The following is a 19,469-nucleotide window of genomic DNA, read 5'->3' as shown; positions in this document are numbered from 1 at the left end:
CAAAAAGGGTAAAAATAACCCCAAAAAGGGTAAAAATGACCCCAAAAAGGGGCAAAATAATCCCAAAAAGGGGTAAAATCACCCTAACAAGGGGATAAAATAACGCCAAAAAGGGGTAAAATAAACCCCAAAGGAACAAAATAACCCCAAAAAGGGTAAAAATGACCCCAAAAGGGGGAAATGACCCCAAAAAGGGATAAAATGACCCCAAAAAGGGATAAAATGACCCCCCCAAAATCCATTTGCCCCCCCAAAATCCACCCCCCTCCCCCCCAAATCACCAAGCTCAGGTTGAGTCTCCACAGATTTTATTCCAAATTTTTTTTTGGGGGGGGGTCGGTGGTCCCATAATGGGGGGGGGGTCCCAAATCCCAAAAAATTGGGGGGGGGGGGCACCCCAAAAGGGGGACCCAATTTTGGGGCGGGAATGGGGGGGGGGGGGGCACCCATTTAGGACCTCCCCCTCCCCAAAATAAAGGTGAAGGACCCCCCCCCCCACCTCCAAAAAATTTAGGGACCCTCCCCACTCCCCCCCAAAAAATTTAGGGACCCCCCCACCCTAAAAATTAGGGCCCCCCCACCCCAAAAAATTAGGGCCCCCCCTTATAGATATATTTACAATTTGGGGGGGCCATGGGGGGGGGTCTTCTCCCCCCCCCACCTTTTGTTGTCTTCTCCAGGCTGTGATTGGTCCCGTGGGGTGGGGGGGGGGTCCCCAAAAATTTGGGGGTGGGGGGGGTCCCGTTGCCACCTCCCACCCCCTCCCCAAATTTTTTTTGGGGGGGGGGAAGGGCTACGCCAGCCCCATTTCCTCCAGGACGCTCCGGGGGGATTCGTCTTCCTGTGGGGGGGGGGGAAAAGGGGGAGTTAAATTTGGGGGGACCCCTCCCCGAAAATTTGGGGGGGGGGGTAAAAGGGGGGACCCCTCCCCGACTCCCAAAATATGGGGGGGGGAGGCAAAGAGGGGACTCAGCCCCAAAATTTGGGGGGGTTTTGAGGGGTGGATAAAGGGGGGACCCTCCCCTAAAATGGGGGGGGGGCAAAGGGGGACCCCTCCCAAAATTTGGGGGATGCTGGGGGGATAAAGGGGGGGGAGCTCCCCCCACAAAATTTGGGGGGGTCGAAGAGGGGACACCCCCAAAATTTGGGGGGGTTTTGGGGGATGGATAAAGGGGGGACCCTCCCCTAAAATGGGGGGGGGGCAAAGGGGGACCCCTCCCAAAATTTGGGGGATGCTGGGGGGATAAAGGGGGGGGACCTTCCCCCCCAAAATTTGGGGGATCAAAGAGGGGACACCCCCAAAATTTGGGGGGTTTTGGGGGATGGATAAAGGGGGGACCCTCCCCTAAAATGGGGGGAGCAAAGGGGGGACCCTCCCCAAAAATAGGGGGGGGGCAAAGGGGGGACCCCTCCCAAAATTTGGGGGATGCTGGGGGGATAAATGGGGGACACCTTCCCCCCCCAAAATTTGGGGGGTCAAAGAGGGGACACCCCCAAAATTTGGGGGGGTTTTGGGGGATGGATAAAGGGGGGACCCTCCCCTAAAATGGGGGCGGGCAAAGGGGGACCCCTCCCAAAATTTGGGGGATGCTGGGGGGATAAAGGGGGGGACTTCCCCCCCCAAAATTTGGGGGATCAAAGAGGGGACACCCCCAAAATTTGGGGGGTTTTGGGGGATGGATAAAGGGGGGACCCTCCCCTAAAATTTGGGGAGGACAAAGGAGGACCCCTCCCAAAATTTGGAGGATGCTGGGCGGATAAAGGGGGGGACTTCCCCCCCCAAAATTTGGGGGGTCAAAGAGGGGACTCAGCCCCAAAATTTGGGGGGGGGGGGGAGGGGGACAAAGAGGGATCCCTGTAGGGGATTTCTGGGGTCACCATGACCCTACAATGACCCCCATGGATTTTGGGGTCACCATGACCTCATGGATGGTCCATAGGAAATTCTTGGGGTCACCATGACCCTACAATGACCCCCATGGGTTTTGGGGTCACCATGACCTCATGGATGGTCCATAGGGGATTTCTGGGGTCACCATGACCCTACAATGACCCCCATGGATTTTGGGGTCCCCATGACCTCATGGATGGTCCATAGGGGATTCTTGGGGTCACCATGACCCTACAATGACCCCCATGGATTTTGGGGTCACCATGACCTCATGGATGGTCCATAGGGGATTTCTGGGGTCACCATGACCCTACAATGACCCCCATGGATTTTGGGGTCCCCATGACCTCATGGATGGTCCATAGGGGATTTCTGGGGTCACCATGACCCTACAAAGTCCCCCCATGGATTTTGGGGTCACCATGACCTCATGGATGGTCCATAGGGGATTCTTGGGGTCACCATGACCCTACAATGACCCCCATGGATTTTGGGGTCACCATGACCTCATGGATGGTCCATAGGGGATTTCTGGGGTCACCATGACCCTACAATGACCCCCATGGATTTTGGGGTCACCATGATCCTACCGATGTTCCATAAAGGATTTTTGGGGTCACCATGACCCTACAAGTCCCCCCATGGATTTTGGGGTCACCATGACCTCATGGATGGTCCATAGGGGATTTCTGGGGTCACCATGACCCTACAAAGTCCCCCCATGGATTTTGGGGTCACCATGACCTCATGGATGGTCCATAGGGGATTCTTGGGGTCACCATGACCCTACAGGTCCCCCCATGGGTTTTGGGGTCACCATGACCTCATGGATGGTCCATAGGGGATTCTTGGGGTCACCATGACCCTACAATGACCCCCATGGATTTTGGGGTCCCCATGACCTCATGGATGGTCCATAGGGGATTTCTGGGGTCACCATGACCCTACAAGTCCCCCCATGGATTTTGGGGTCACCATGATCCTACCGATGTTCCATAAAGGATTTTTGGGGTCACCATGACCCTACAATGACCCCCCATGGATTTTGGGGTCCCCATGACCTCATGGATGGTCCATAGGGGATTCTTGGGGTCACCATGACCCTACAATGACCCCCATGGATTTTGGGGTCCCCATGACCTCATGGATGGTCCATAGGGGATTTCTGGGGTCACCATGACCCTACAAGTCCCCCCATGGATTTTGGGGTCACCATGACCTCATGGATGGTCCATAGGGGATTCTTGGGGTCACCATGACCCTACAGGTCCCCCCATGGGTTTTGGGGTCACCATGACCTCATGGATGGTCCATAAAGGATTTTTGGGGTCACCATGACCCTACAGGTCCCCCCATGGGTTTTGGGGTCACCATGACCTCATAGATGGTCCATAAAGGATTTTTGGGGTCACCATGACCCTACAATGACCCCCATGGATTTTGGGGTCACCATGACCTCATGGATGGTCCATAGGGGATTTCTGGGGTCTACAAGTCCCCCCATGGATTTTGGGGTCCCCATGACCTCATGGATGGTCCATAGGGGATTTTTGAGGAGCACCATGACCCTACAAGTCCCCCCATGGATTTTGGGGTGCCCCACACCCCTCCCCACGGATTTTTGGGGTGTCCCCACCTCCTGCAGCAGGTCCGCCTGCTCGATGGCCTTGAGGACGCTCTTCTTGGAGGTGTCCTGGATCTCGCCGCCCATCACGAACTCGTCCAGGATGAAATAGGCCTTCTCGAAGTTGAAGATGATGTCCAGCTCACACACCTGGCCGGAGGGGTCGGGGTCACTTGAAGGACCCCCGGGGACACCCCAAAATTTGGGGGTCGGTGGGGTTATGGGGGAGGGTGGGGAGAAAAGGGGCACTGGGCAGCTCCTGGTGACCCTGGGATGTCCTTGAGATGTTCCCGGTGGCCCTGGGGTGGCCCTGCTGACCCTTAGGCTGCTCTTGGTGACCCTGGGATGTCCTTGAGATGTTCCTGGTGACCCTGGGGTGGCCCTGGTGACCCTTGGGCTGCTCTTGGTGACCCTGGGATGTCCTTGAGATGTTCCCGGTGGCCCTGGGGTGGCCCTGGTGACCCTTAGGCTGCTCTTGGTGACCCTGGGATGTCCTTGAGATGTTCCTGGTGACCCTGAGGTGGCCCTGGTGACCCTTAGGCTGCTCCTGGTGACCCTGGGATGTCCTTGAGATGTTCCCGGTGGCCCTGGGGTGGCCCTGGTGACCCTTAGGCTGCTCTTGGTGACCCTGGGATGTCCTTGAGATGTTCCTGGTGGCCCTGGGGTGGTCCTGGTGACCCTTAGGCTGCTCTTGGTGACCCTGGGATGTCCTTGAGATGTTCCCGGTGGCCCTGGGGTGGCCCTGGTGACCCTTAGGCTGCTCTTGGTGACCCTGGGATGTCCTTGAGATGTTCCTGGTGGCCCTGGGGTGGTCCTGGTGACCCTTAGGCTGCTCTTGGTGACCCTGGGATGTCCTTGAGATGTTCCTGGTGACCGTGGGGTGGCCCTGCTGACCCTTAGGCTGCTCTTGGTGACCCTGGGATGTCCTTGAGAGGTTCCTGGTGAACCTTGGGGTGGCCCTGGTGACCCTTGGGCTGCTCTTGGTGACCCTGGGATGTCCTTGAGATGTTCCCGGTGGCCCTGGGGTGGCCCTGGTGACCCTTGGGCTGCTCCTGGTGACCCTGGGATGTCCTTGAGATGTTCCTGGTGGCCCTCGGGGTTCTCCTGGTGACCCAGAGTGGCCCTTATGGTGTCCCTGGTGACCCTTGGGGTGCTCCTGGTGAACCTTGGGGTGGCCCTGATGAGCCTGGGATGCTTCTGGTGACCCCAAGATGTCCCCGAGATGTTTCTGATGACCCTGAGATGTTTCTGGTGACCCTGAGGTGTCCGTGGTGACCCTGAGGTGTCCCCCAGGGCTGTGTCCCCACTCACGCTGCCGAAATACTTGTCCAGCAGCTCCACGTAGCGGTGGATGAGCTCCAGCGTGATCAGCTCGTTGTCCTGGCCCTCAATGGCGCAGCAGAAGTAGAGGCTGGCGTACCTGGAGGGGACAACATTGGGGTGGGGACGTCCCCTGGGGCACCGAAACCCACCGGGGGATGGGAACGTGTCCCCAAGGAGGCCTCAGATGTCACCATGGTCAAGCCATTGTGGTCAAGCCAGTTTGGTCAACACAATGTGGTGAATCCAGTCATGGTCAACTCATCATGGTCAAGCCACCCATGGTCAAGCTGGTGCGGTCAATTCAATGTGGTCAAGTCGGCTGTGGTCAACTCATTATGGTCAACTCAACATGGTCAACCCAACCATGGTCAGCTCATCATGGTCAGCTCAACTGTGGTCAACTCATTATGGTCAACTCAACATGGTCAACCCAACCATGGTCAGCTCATCATGGTCAGCTCAACTGTGGTCAACTCATTATGGTCAACTCAACATGGTCAGCTCAATTGTGGTCAGCTCAACCATGGTCAGCTCAACTGTGGTCAACTCATCATGGTCAACCCACTTATGGTCAACCAAACCATGGTGAGCCCAATTGTGGTCAACTCATCATGGTGAACCCACCTATGGTCACCCCAACCATGGTCAGCCCAACCATGGCCAACCCACCTATGGTCAGCACAGTCGTGGTGAACTCATCATGGTCAACTCAGTCGTGGTCAACCCAGTGTGGTCAACTCATCATGGTCAATCTCATCATGGTCAACCCATCATGGTCAACCCAACCGTGGTCAACCAAACCATGGTCAGCTCATCACGGTCAACTCAGTTGTGGTCAACCCAGTGTGGTCAACCCAGTGTGGTCAATCTCATCATGGTCAACCCAACTGTGGTCAACCCACCTATGGTCAACCCACCTATGGTCAGCCCAGTCATGGTGAACTCATCATGGTCAACCCAACCATGGTCAACCCAACCGTGGTCAGCTCATCATGGTCAACTCAGTCGTGGTCAACCCAACTGTGGTCAACCCACCCATGGTCAGCTCATCATGGTCAACCCATCATGGTCAACCCACCTATGGTCAGCCCAGCTGTGGTGAACTCATCATGGTCAACCCAACCATAGTCAGCCCAACCATGGTCAGCTCATCATGGTCAACTCAGTCATGGTCAGCCCAGTGTGGTCGACCCATCATGGTCAATCTCATCGTGGTCAACCCAACTGTGGTCAACCCACCCATGGCCAACTCAGTCATGGTCAACCAACCCAACTGTGGTCAACTTAACTGCAGTGAACCCACCCATGGTCAACCCACCCATGGTCAGCTCATCATGGTCAACCCAACTGTGGTCAACCTATCATGGGGTGGTGGTGGGGGCCAAAACTGGGGTGGACCCCAAAACCCACCAGAGGAGAAGTTTTTTGGAGGGGCGAGAAGGTGGAATTTTGGGTGGAGAAGGTGGATTTTGATGGGAAAAGGTGGCTTTTTGGGCAAAAGGGTGGATTTTGGGGGAGAAGGTGGAGTTTTGTCAGAGAAGGTGGAATTTTTGGAGGGAAGAAGGTGGATTTTGGGAGAAAAAAGGTGGATTTGGGGGAAAAAAGGTGGATTTAGGTGGAAAAGGTGGATTTGGGGGGGAAAACTTGGATTTTTCATGGCAAGGCTGAATTTTTGGGGGAGAAAATGTGGATTTTGGGGGGGAAAGGTGGATTTTTTGAGGAAAGAGTGGATTTTTTGGGAGACAAGGTGGATTTTCCGGGAGAAAGTTGGATTTTTGGGAGGAATGGTGCATTTTGGGGGGGGCAAGCAGGATTTTGGGGAGAAAAGTTGGATTTTTGGGAGGAATGAGGGATTTTTGGGAGGAAATGGAGTCATTTTGAGGGGATGGGGGCTTTTCAGTGGGAAAAGGGTTTTGGGGAGAAAAGATGGATTTTTTTGGTGGACAAGGAGTGGTTTTTTTGGGAAAAATGCATTTTTGGGGAAAAAAGGCATGTTTTTAGGAGAAAAAGGCATTTTTTGGGGGGAAAAAGGCATTTTTTTGGGGGGAAAAAGGCATTTTTTGGGGGGAAAAAGGCATTTTTTTGGGGGGAAAACATATTTTTTGGGGAAAAAGGCATTTTTTTGGGGGGAAAACATATTTTTTGGGGAAAAAGGCATTTTTTTGGGGGAAAAGGCATTTTTGGTGGGAAAAGACACATTTTGGAAGAAAACTCTCTTTCCCTGGCCCTAAACATCTTTGTTATGGCAGGAAAAGCCATTTTTTGGTCGGAAAAGTGCTTTTTTCATGGGAAAAACTCCATTTTTGGGCGCAAATTGGCGTTTTTTCACAATTCTTTCTTTCCGGGGCGGGAAAACGGATTTTTGGGGGGTTTTTTTTGGGGGGTTTTACCTCTTGTAGACCACCTTGAGGTCCCTCCACTCAAGGAAGCTGCACATTTTGGGTTTCCTGGCCAGCACCACCTGCATGAGCTCCCGGACCATCTTCTTCTTGTCCTTGTCAGCCGTGGCCAGGTACCACTTCTGCAGCCGCAGCTTCCCTTGGCGGCTGAACAGCAGCATGAACCGCATCTGGGGGGGCTTGGGGGGTCACTGGGAGGGACTGGGAGCACTGGGAGGGGATTTGGGGCAGTTTGGGGGTGATTTGGGGGCGTTTGGGAGCTCGGGGAAGGGTTGGGAGTGGGGGATTCTGGAGCTGCAGCTTCCCTTGGCGGCTGAAAATCGGCTGGAGTCGAGTCCGGGGGGGATTGGGGGGGTCACTGGGAGGGACTGGGAGCACTGGGAGGGGATTTGGGGCAGTTTGGGGGTGATTTGGGGGGGTTTGGGGGTCTGGGGATGGATTTTGGGGGGGGGGTTGGAGGTCTGGAGAGGGATTTGGGGGGGGGTTGGAGAGGCTGGGGATGGATTTGGGGGTGTTGGGGGTCTGGGGATGGATTTTGGGGCATTTGGGGGTCTGGGGAGGGATTTTGGGGGTATTTGGGGGTCTGGGGATGGATTTTGGGGCATTTGGGGGTCTGGAGAGGGATTTTGGGGGTATTTGGGGGTCTGGGGATGGATTTTGGGGGGATTTGGGGGTCTGGGGAGGGATTTTGAGGGTATTTGGGGGGCTAGGGAGGGATTTGGGGATGGATTTGAGGGTCTGGGGATGGATTTTGGGGTCAGGAAAGGGATTTGGGGGGATTTGGGTGTCTGGGGAGGGATTTTGGGGCATTTGGGGGTCTAGGGATGGATTTGGGGGTCTGGGGATGGATTTTGGGGGGATTTGGGGGTCTGGGGATGGACTTGGGGGTCTGGGGATGGATTTTGGGGGTATTTGGGGGTCTGGAGATGGATTTGGGGGGCTTTGCGGGTCTGCAGAGTGATTTTGGGGGTATTTGGGGGGCTAGGGAGGGATTTGGGGATGAATTTGGGGGGCTGAGAATGGATTTTGGGGGGATTTGGATGCCTGGGAAGGGATTTTGGGGCATTTGGGGGTCTGGGGATGGATTTGGGGGGGATTTGGATGTCTGGAGAGGGATTGGGGGGGATTTGGGGGTCTGGGGATGGATTTTGGCGGTATTTGGGGATCTGGAGAGGGAATTTGGGGGTATTTGGGAGGCAGGGGATGACTTTTGGGAGTATTTGAGGGTCTGGGGAGGGGTTTGGGGGTCTGGGGAGGGATTTTGGGGGGATTTGGGGGTCTGGGGAGTCACGTGATGCCGGGGGGAGGGGGAGGGGAAGAGGTCACGTGGGAACGGATCCCAGGTGGGGAGGGGGCTTTGTCCCCGTGAGGAACCCGGGCCCAGGTCACGGGGTCAAAGGTCAAAGGTCAACCCCAAGTCACGACCACCCGCCCGTACCACGTGACGCCCCCTCAACCACGTGACTCCCGCCCCCGCCGCGCCCCTCCGCTCACCATGGCGCCGTGTCCCGGGGGCGGGGCCGCGGCCGAGGCCGGGGCCGGGGGTCGGGGAGGGGGTCAGGGAGGGGGTCCCGGAGGGGTTCCGGGGATCGGGGGGGGTCGGACGGGGCCGCTCCGCGCCTCCGGCAGCGCCGCGCCGGGCCCGTCGCTTCCGGGTGTGACGTCACCGCGCATGCGCCGGCGCTCGGAGGGAGCGGCCTGTCGCCATGGCAACGCGGAAAGGGGCGTGGCCTGCAGCGAGGCAACGGGGAAGGGCTTCCCCCAATAGGGCGGGGTGTTTCCATGGCAACGGAGAGGGGCGTGGCCTGTTGTCACGGCAACCAGAGCGCGCTTCCCGCCGAGGTGCGGTTGTTACCTTGGTAACGGGGAAGGGGCGTGGCCTAACGCCGGGGGGGGGGGCGGGGCTGTTGCCTTGGCAACGTGGAGCCAACGTGGGCAGGGGTTCCGTGGCAACGGTTGCTATGGGGGCGTTGCTATGGTAACAGAGGGCCGAATTGGGGGAGAAGGGGAATTTGGGGTCCTTTGGGGGAGATTTGGGGGTGAAAAAGGGGAATTTGAGGTCCTGTGGAGGAGATTTGGGGGCGAAAAAGGGAATTTGGGGTCCTTTGGGGGAGATTTGGGGGCGAAAAAGGGGAATTTGGGGTCCTGGAACATGGTGGTGACCCCAACCCCAGGACAAGGTTGACCCCAACACCATGATGGGACATTGACCTCGACACCGGCACGCGTCGGTTGTTCCCAAGAGCGGGATCTGGGGTTGACCCCAACCCCAGGACACGACTGACCCCAGCCCCAGGACACAACTGACCCCAACCCCAGGACAGGACTGACCACAGCCCCAGGATACGACTGACCACAGCCCCAGGACACGACTGACCCCATGACCAGGACACGACTGACCCCAACCTCAGGACAGGACTGACCCCATGACCAGGACAGGACTGACCCCAACCCCAGGACACAACTGACCCCATGACCAAGACACGACTGACCACAGCTTCAGGACAGGACTGACCCCAGCTCCAGGACATGACTGACCCCATGACCAGGACAGGACTGACCCCAACCCCAGGACATGACTGACCACAGCCTCAGGACACAACTGACCACAAACCCAGGACACGACTGACCCCATCCCCAGGACAGGACTGACCACAAACCCAGGACAGGACTGACCCCAATCCCAGGACACGACTGACCCCATGACCAAGACACGACTGACCACAAACCCAGGACAGGACTGACCCCATCCCCAGGACATGACTGACCCCATCCCCAGGACATGACTGACCACAACCCCAGGACAGGACTGACCCCAGCCCCAAAATGGGACCTTGACCACAACCCTAGGACACAACTGACCCCATGACCAGGACAGGACTGACCCCAACCCCAGGACACGACTGACCCCATCCCCAGGACATGACTGACCCCAACCCCAGGACACGACTGACCCCATCCCCAGGACATGACTGACCCCAACCCCAGGACACGACTGACCCCAGCCTCAGGACACGACTGACCCCAACCCCAGGACACGACTGACCCCAACCCCAGGACATGACTGACCACAAACCCAGGACAGGACTGACCCCAATCCCAGGACATGACTGACCCCATGACTAGGACACGACTGACCCCATGACCAGGACAGGACTGACCACAAACCCAGGACACGACTGACCACAACCCCAGGACACGACTGACCCCATGACCAGGACAGGACTGACCCCAACCCCAGGACAGGACTGACCCCAACTCCAGGACACGACTGACCCCAGCCCCAGGACACGACTGACCCCATGACCAGGACATGACTGACCACAAACCCAGGACAGGACTGACCCCAATCCCAGGACAGGACTGACCCCAGCCCCAGGACACGACTGACCCCAGCCCCAGGACACGACTGACCCCATGACAGGTTGTGGGGGTGACCCCCCAATATATTAAACTCTCCCCAATAAATTACAGCTCCCCCAGCCCCGCAGACCCCCCGGGACCCCCGGTGTGGGGTGACCCCAGTTTGGGGTGTCCCCGATGTGGGGTGACCCCTCCTGTGGGGCGCTCAGGGCTCCGTCACCTGCCCCACGAAGAGGACGGTACCTGTGGGGGGACAGAGGGGTCAGGAAGCGCCCCCAGACCCAAATCTGTGGGGTAGAGACCACCCCAACCCCAAATCTATGGGGCAGAGACCCCCCCCAGATCCAATAAATGGAACATAAACCCCAGACCCAAATCCATGGGGCAGACACCCCCCCAAAATCCACATCCGTGGGTCACAGATCCCCCCAGACCCAAATCCGTGGAGCCTTTACCCCCCAAACCCAAATCTGTGGGTCACAGACTCCCTCCCAACCCAATAAACGGAACGTAAAATCCCCCCCGACCCCAGATCTATGGGGCAGAGACCCCCCAACCCCAAATCTGTGGGGCACAGACCCCTCCCAGACCCAACAAATGGAATGTAAACCCCCCCAGACCCAAATCTATGGGGCAGAGACCCCCCCAAAATCCACATCCATGGGGCACAGGTCCCCCCAGACCCAAATCCGTGGAGCCCTTACCCCCCAAACCCAAATCTATGGGGCACAGACCCCTCCCAGACCCAATAAATGGAACGTAAACGCCCCCCAGACCCAAATCTATGGGGCAGAGACCCCCCAAAATCCACATCCATGGGGCACAGATCCCCCCAGACCCAAATGTGTGGGACATGGACCCCCTCAACCCCAAATCTATGGGGCAGAGACCCCCCAAACCCCACACCCAGCTGTCCCAGACCCCCCCCCCCCCAACCCCCCAAACCTGTGGGGCGGTGGCGGATGAGGAAGAGGAAGGGCCGATCCAGGAGGATTTCCAGGGGGGCCATGCGGGAATAAACCACGGCAGCTGCGGGATGGGGTGGGAGGGGGGGACTGTGAGACCCTCGAAACCCCCCCCCCCCCCCAAAAAGGGGTCCCAGACCTCTCCCTCCCCCCCTCAGGTGTCCCCAAATGTCCCCAACCTGAGGCCGAGGCCACCTCGGTGCCGTTTTCTGTCACCTCCATCCGAACCTTCTGCAGGACCTGGCCCAGCACCAGGTGCTCCTCACCTGGGGGGGGGGGGGGGGGGGGAGAAATGTCGGGGGTCAGGACCCCCGGGTGACACCGAGGTGACACCCCCAGACCCCTTGGGGACCCCCAGGGGACCTCCCCCGGCCCCCTTACCTGAGAGGGGGGAGAAGTCGGCGGCCTCGGGGTCGAAGAGGTCGAGGACCCCCAAGGACTTGAGGGGACCGCGGAGGTCCCAGGAGGTGTCCAGGGAGAAGCTGAGGGGTGGCCAGGGGTCACTTGGGGTCTCCGGTGTCCCCAAATGTCCCCTCCCGGTGTCCCCCAGTGTCCCTCTGCAGCTCCCAAGGGTCCCCAGTGTCCCCAGGGGTCCCCAAGGGTCCCCAGTGTCCCCAATGTCCCCAGTGTCCCCAAGGTGTCCCCAGTGTCCCCAGTGTCCCCAATGTCCCCAGTGCCCCCAGTATCCCCAGTGTCCCCAGTATTCCCAGTGTCCCCAATGTCCCCAGTGTCCCCCAATGTCCCCAATGTCCTCAGGATCCCCCAGTGTCCCCAGTATCCCCAATGTCCCCAGTGGCCCCAATGTCCCCCCAATGTCCCCAATGTCCCCAATGTCCCCCAATGTCCCCAATGCCCCCAGTGTCCCCAGTGTTCCCAGTATCCCCAGTATTCCCAGTGCCCCCAATGTCCCCAGTGCCCCCAGTGTCCCCGGTGTCCCCCAGTATCCCCAGTATCCCCCAGTATCCCCAGTATCCCCAATGTCCCCAATGTCCCCAATGTCCCCAGTGTCCCCAGTATCCCCCAGTATTCCCAGTATCCCCAATGTCCCCAGTGTCCCCAGTATCCCCCAGTATTCCCAGTATCCCCAATGTCCCCAATGTCCCCAGTGTCCCCAATGTCCCCCAATGTCCCCAGTGCCCCCAGTGCCCCCAGTGTCCCCAGTGTCCCCGCTGTCGGTCTCACCGGGGCAGGACGAGCACGCGGGGGGCGGGGCTGAGGTTGGTCACCCAGTGGGTGACACTCCGCGCGTCCAGCAGCCGCGTGAGGGTGACAATGGGGACATCGCGCTCCAGGGGGGCCGCCAGCAGCAGGGCCACCTCCCCCCCCGCGTAGGGGACCTCGACCACCGTGTAGGGGACACCCTCGGGTGTCTCAAAGTCCCCTGGGGGTGACACGAGGCGGGGGGGGGGTGTCAGAGGGGACACCCGGGGGACATGGGGGGGACAGGGGGTGACAGGGGGGAGACACACAGGGTGACACGGGGAACCCCGGGGTGACACAGGGTGACACGGGGAACCCCAGGGTGACACGGGGAACCCCAGGGTGACACAAGGGGAACCCCGGGGTGACCCAGGGTGACACGGGGAACCTCAGGGTGACACAAGGACGCACACAGGGTGGCACAGAGTGACGGGGGGTGGACACAGGGGTGACACGGGGGTGACAGGAGGTGACACAGGGACCCCCAGGGTGACACAGGGTGGACCCCCAGGGTGACACAGGAGTGACAGGAGGTGACACAGGGACCTCCAGGGTGTCAGGAGGTGACAGGAGGTGAAACGAGGGGACCCCCAGGGTGACACAGGAGTGACAGGAGGTGACACAGAGACCTCCAGGGTGACACAGGGTGGACCCCCAGCGTGACACAGGGTGGACCCCAGGGTGACACAGGAGTGACAGGAGGTGACACAGGGACCCCCAGGGTGACACAGGGGCGACAGGAGGTGACACAGGGTGGACCCCAGGGTAACAGGAGGTGACAGGAGGTGACACAGGGACCTCCAGGGTGACACAGGGGTGTCAGGAGGTGACAGGAGGTGACACGAGGGGACCCGCAGGGTGACACAGGAGTGACAGGAGGTGACAGGAGGGGACCCCCAGGGTGACACAGGAGTGACAGGAGGTGACACAGAGACCTCCAGGGTGACACAGGGTGGACCCCAGGGTGACACAGAGGTGACAGGAGGTGACACGAGGGAACCCCCAGGGTGACACAGGGGCGACACGGAGGTGACAGGAGGTGACAGGAGGTGACAGGAGGGGACCCCCAGGGTGACACAGGAGTGACAGGAGGTGACACAGGGACCTCCAGGGTGACACAGGGTGGACCCCAGGGTGACACAGAGGTGACAGGAGGTGACAGAAGGTGACACGGGGACCCGCAGGGTGACACAGGAGTGACAGGAGGTGACACAGGGTGGACCCCAGGGTGACAGGAGGTGACAGGAGGTGACACAGGGAGGACCCTAGGGTGACACAGGGGTGACAGGAGGTGACACAGGGTGGACCCCAGGGTGACAGGAGGTGACAGGAGGTGACAGGAGGTGACACAGGGACCTCCAGGGTGACACAGGGTGGACCCCAGGGTGACACAGGGGTGACAGGAGGTGACACAGGGTGGACCCCAGGGTGACAGGAGGTGACAGGAGGTGACAGGAGGTGACAGCGGCTCTCACCGCAGCTGAAGCGGTCGGCGCGGGCCATCATGGGCACGGTGACATCGGTGCCATCGGGGCGGTGGAAGGGACGCGCGCGGGTGGCACCGGGGGCGAACGGGGTCCCCCAACCCCCCCGGAAGAACTGGGCGCTGGCCAGGACCAGGCGAGTGCGGGGACCCAGAGCCCCGGGGGGGACCAGGCCGGCCACCAGCCCTGGAGGGGGACAGAGGTGTCACCTCCCACCTCCCCAACCTCATTGATCCCCCCAAAAAAGGGACCCTAAATAACTGATACCCCCAAAAAAATCCCCGTTGATTCCTCAAAAAAACCCGTTGAATCCCCCCAAAAAGGGGACCCAAACCCATTGAATCTCCCAAAAACCCCCAGTGACTCCCAAAAAACCCACACTGATTCCCAAAACCCCCATTGATCCCCCAAAAATACGCATTGAACCCCCCCAAAAACTCCATTGATCCCAAAAAACCCCATTGAACCCCCAAAAAGCTCCATTGCACCCCCAAAAAAGGGTCCCAAAACCCATTGAACCCCCCCAAAAAACCCCAGTGATTCCCAAAAAACCCATTGATCCCCCAAAAATACACATTGATCCCCCAAAATACGCATTGAACCCCCAAAAAGCTCCATTGTGCACCTAAAAAAGGGTCCCAAAACCCATTGAACCCCCAAAAACCCAGTGATTCCCAAAAACCCCCACTGATTCCCAAAAAACCCCATTGATCCCCCAAAAATGCCATCGCACCCCCAAAAAAGGGTCCCAAAACCCATTGAACCCTCCAAAAAACCCCAGTGATTCCCAAAAAACCCCATTGATCCCTCAAAAATACACATTGATCCCCCAAAAATATGCATTGAACCCCCAAAAAGCTCCATTGCGCACCTAAAAAAGGGTCCCAAAACCCATTGAACCCCTAAAAACCCAGTGATTCCCAAAAACCCCCATTGATTCCCAAAAAACCCCATTGAACCCCCAAAAATATGCATTGAACCCCCCAAAACTCCATTGCACCCCCAAAAAAGGGTCCTAAAACCCATTGAACCCCCCCAAAAACCCCAGTGATTCCCAAAAAACCCGAGTGATCCCAAAAAAACCCCATTGATCCCAAAAAACCCCATTGATCCCCCAAAAATACGCATTGAACCCCCCAAAAAATGCAATGAACCCCCAAAAAGCTCCATTGCACCCCTAAAAAAGGGTCCCAAAACCCACTGAACTGCCCCCAAAAACCCCATTGATCCCCCCAAAAAGGAGGGGACCAGGCCGGCCACCAGCCCTGGAGGTGTTGGGGACCTGAGGGGTGTCCCCAACCCCATTGATCCCCCCAAAAAAGGGACCTAAAACAATTGATCCCCCCCAAAAACCCCTTGAACCCCCAAAAAAGGGACCCGGGGTCCCCAAACTCATTGAATCCCCCCTAAAGGGGTCCCAGGGGTCCCCAAACCCATCACCCCCACCCCAAAAAAGGGGTCCCGGGGTCCCCACCCCCACCCCAAAAAGGATCTCTGCACCCATAGCCCCCCACCCCAAAAAAAGGGGTATCGGGGTCCTCACACCCATCACCCCCACCCCAAAAAAGGGGTCCCGTGGACCCCACAGCCATCACCCCCACCCCAAAAAAAGGGGTCCCGGGGTCCTCACACCCATCGCCCCCACCCCAAAAAAGGGTCCCCACACCCACCACCCCCACCCCACAAAGGGTCCCTGCACCTATCACCCCCCCCAAAAAAGGGGTCCCGGGGTCCCCACCCCCACCCCAAAAAGGATCTCTGCACCCATAGCCCCCCACCCCAAAAAAGGGGTACCGGGGTCCCCACACCCATCACCCCCACCCCAAAAAGGGTCCCCACACCCATCACCCCCCTCCCCTCCGGGGGTCTCACCCTGGGTCCTCTCCCTGGCCCAGGCGTTGAGGAGGCTCCGCGCCCCCTCCCCCCGCCCGAAATCCACGCGGGCGACGCTGCGGGGCCCGAGGGCTCGGAGGATCCGGGCGACGAAGCCGGGGCTCAGGGCCACCCCCCGGGCCACAAAGAGCCCCTCGGCCACCGCCAGCACGTGGCCGGGTCCCCGCAGAGCCCGACGCAGCCCCCGCAGCTCGGCCGAGACCTCCGAGCCTGCGGGGGAAACTGAGTCACGGAGGGGGACGGGGGGACAGCGGGGGACGTGTCACCACCCCCCTGCAATGGGGACACGGAGCTCAGAGTGTCCCCTGTGGGAGTGGGGACACATCGCCACCACCCCCAGGGGGACAGGGACCCCAAAGTGTCCCCTATGGGAATCCATCCCCCACCACCCCCAGGGGGACAGGGACCCCAAAATGTCACCTGTGGGGACAGGGACCCCACAGCGTCACTTGTGGGGGCAGGGACCCCAAAATGTCCCCTATGGGAATCCATCCCCCACCACCCCCAGGGTGACAGGGACCCCAAAGTGTCCCTATGGGGACAGGGACCCCAAAGTGCCACCTATGGGAATCCATCCCCCACCACCCCCATGGGGACAGGGGGTCACCTATGGGAGTGGGGACCCATCGCCACCACCCCCAGGGTGACATGGACCCCAAAGTGTCACCTATGGGGACAGGGACCCCAAAGTGTCCCCTATGGGGGTAGGGACCCCAAAGTGTCACCTATGGGGACAGGGACCCCAAAGTGTCCCCTATAAGGACCCTCGGGATGTGTCCCCCCCCCCCCCCCGATTGGGACAAGGACCTCAAATCCCACCCCCATGGGGCCAATGACCTCGGGGTGTCCCCCATGGGGACAAGGACCCCAAATCCCGTCCCCCATAGGGACAATGACCTCGGGGTGTCCCCCATGGGGACAAGGACCCCAAATCCCGTCCCCCATAGGGACAACGACTTCGGGGTGTCCCCAACGACCTCAAATCTCACCCTCCATGGGGACAAGGACCCCAAGGTGTCCCCTCCCTGTCCCCTGTCCCCCCTCACCGTCGATGCTGAAACCGGTGGCCTCCTCCAGCTGCCTCCGGCCCCTCCCAGCCGTGGCCACCTGCAGGGCCACCAGAACCGAGGTGGCCCCGTAGGGCGCGAACACGACGTTGGTGTCTCCTCGGGGTCCCAGCGCCGCCCGGAACAGCCGCAGCCCGAAATCTGTCACCAACTGGGACACTCGGCCCGGTTCCGGTGTCCCTGAGCCCCCCAGGGCCACCAGGGCCACCACGGCCACGAGGGACATCAGGGTCACCCTCATCCTGGAGGGACATGGGTGTCACTGGGGACACTGGGGACACTGAGGCAGCCCCCTCCCCTCCCAGGGGACCCCGGTGTCTGGGGGTCACCGAGGTGACACTTGGGGTGGCACCAGGGGTGGTCCCACTCCTGCTGTCACCTCCAGTCCCGATCCCGATCCTAAACCCAGTCCCAGTCCCAGTCCTGCTGTCACCTCCAGTCCCGATCCTGATCCTAAACCCAGTCCCAGTCTTGGTGTCACCTCCAGTCCTGATCCCGATCCTAAACCCAGTCCCAGTCCCAGTCCTGGTGTCACCTCCAGTCCCAATCCCGATCCTAAACCCAGTCCCAGTCTTGGTGTCACCTCCAGTCCTGATCCCGATCCTAAACCCAGTCCCAGTCCCAGTCCTGGTGTCACCTCCAGTCCCAATCCTGATTCTAAACCCAGTCCCAGTCCTGGTGTCATCTCCAGTCCCAATCCTGGTTTTAAACCCAGTCCCAGTCCCAGTGCCAGCCCCAGTCCCAGTTCCAGTCCTGCTGTCATCCCCAGTCCTAATCCTGACCCTAATCCCAGTCCCGGTGCCGACCCCAGTTTTATTCCCAGTTCTGGTCCCAATCCCAGTCCTGCTGCTGGTCCCAGTCCCAATCCTGGTCCCAATCCCCGTTTTGGTCCCAATCCTGGTCACAGTCCCAGTCCTGGTCCTGATCCCAGTCCCAATCCCAGTCCGGGCGCTGGTCCCAGTCCCAATCCTGGTCCCAGTCCCAGTCCTGGTGCTGGTCTCGGTCCTGCCGCCCCCTCACCTCTCTCTGGTCTCAGTCCCGGTTCTGCTGTCCCGGTATCAGCTCCGGTTTTGATCCCAGTATCCCGACGCTGGTCCTGGTCTCGCTCCCAGTATCCCGGGGTCCCGGTCTCACTCCCGGTGTCCCGGTCCCAGTCCCGGTTTCGGTCCCGGTCTCAGTCCCAGTGTCCTGCTCCCGATCCCGGTGTCACTCCTGGTGTGCCGCTGTCGTTCCCGGTGTCCCGATCCCGGTCCCACTGTCCCGATCCCGGTCCCAGTGTCCCGATCCCGGACCTGATCTCGATGCCGATGTCCCGATCCCGATGTCCCGATCCCGGACCTGGTGCCGATGTCCCGATCCCGATGTCCCGATCCCGATGTCCCGATTCCGGTCCCGGTGCCGATGTCCCGATCCCGATGTCCCGATCCCGGTGCCGATGTCCTGGTGTTGTTCCCGTCTCTGGAGCCGCCTCCGGCCCCGACGGCGCCTTTAAAGGAAGGGACGGGGGCGGGGGGGCCCCGGTGAGGGGGGGGGGATTTCCACTCGTGTCCCCCCCCTTACGTCACCACCCGTGTCCCTTCCCATGACCCCTGTGACCCCCCCCGGTGTCACCCGTGACCCCTGTGACCCCCCCGGTGTCACCTGTGACCCCCCCATGACCCCCAATCTCCCCCTCATGTCCCCAGTGTCCCCCTCATGTCCCCAATGTCCCCCTCATGTCCCCAATGTCCCCATGCCCCCCATGCCCCCCCATGTCCCCCTCATGCCCCCCGTGTCCCCCCCATGTCCCCCCATGGCCCCCCCACGTCCCCAGTGTCCCCTGGGTGTCCCTGCCCCCCCCGCACCCCGCTGTCACCCCGGGGTGACGCCAGGGCCCCTTCCTGCGGGGTGACGTGGTGGCAGCTGTGGTGACATCGAGGACGGGGGGGGGGGGGTGGAAATTGGGGGTGTCCAAAGGTCCCTCCGGGGTCAGGGGTCTGTTCCAGCGTCCCATAAACACCCCCAGTGCCCCATAGACCCTATAGACCCCATAGACCCCCCTGGAACCCTATGGCCCCCCCCCATAGAACCCCAGAATCCTCTATAGAACCCCATAACCCCCTCAGCGCCCCATAGCCCCTCCACAGGCCCCAAAGACGCCCTATAGAACCCCGTAACTCCCCACAGACCTCAAAGCCCCTCACAGAACCCCACAGCCCCCCTAGTGCCCCATAAACCCCCCTTAGACCCCCCACAGACCCCAAAATCCCCTATAGAACCC

General features: G+C 59.8%; 2 protein-coding genes across 2 annotated transcripts; both read right to left on the bottom strand.

The window, feature by feature from the left end:
• Positions 1 to 584: 584 nt before the first annotated feature.
• On the bottom strand, positions 585 to 8,875 carry AP1S1 (adaptor related protein complex 1 subunit sigma 1). The gene is made up of 5 exons (XM_082300498.1): positions 8,732 to 8,875; positions 7,229 to 7,407; positions 4,827 to 4,935; positions 3,528 to 3,665; positions 585 to 841 (listed from the first exon to the last, which is right to left on the bottom strand). The coding sequence occupies exons 1-5, from the start codon at positions 8,732 to 8,734 to the stop codon at positions 794 to 796; spliced, it is 477 nt and encodes a 158-aa protein (XP_082156624.1). The 5' UTR covers positions 8,735 to 8,875; the 3' UTR covers positions 585 to 793.
• A 1,930-nt stretch (positions 8,876 to 10,805) lies between these two features.
• SERPINE1 (serpin family E member 1) lies at positions 10,806 to 18,645 on the bottom strand (the record flags this gene model as incomplete). The annotated part of the gene is made up of 10 exons (XM_082300574.1): positions 18,502 to 18,645; positions 18,230 to 18,397; positions 17,189 to 17,451; positions 16,122 to 16,352; positions 14,241 to 14,435; positions 12,748 to 12,946; positions 11,947 to 12,047; positions 11,745 to 11,831; positions 11,546 to 11,629; positions 10,806 to 10,843 (listed from the first exon to the last, which is right to left on the bottom strand). The coding sequence occupies exons 3-10, from the start codon at positions 17,448 to 17,450 to the stop codon at positions 10,806 to 10,808; spliced, it is 1,197 nt and encodes a 398-aa protein (XP_082156700.1). The 5' UTR covers position 17,451; positions 18,230 to 18,397; positions 18,502 to 18,645.
• Positions 18,646 to 19,469: the final 824 nt, after the last annotated feature.

This window comes from Coloeus monedula (genome assembly GCF_965178545.1).
Source record: "Coloeus monedula genome assembly, chromosome: 40".
In the NCBI taxonomy this organism is placed as follows: Eukaryota; Metazoa; Chordata; class Aves; order Passeriformes; family Corvidae; genus Coloeus; species Coloeus monedula.
Note: the sequence above shows the minus strand (reverse complement) of the source record. Positions and strands in the feature narration are given on the sequence as shown.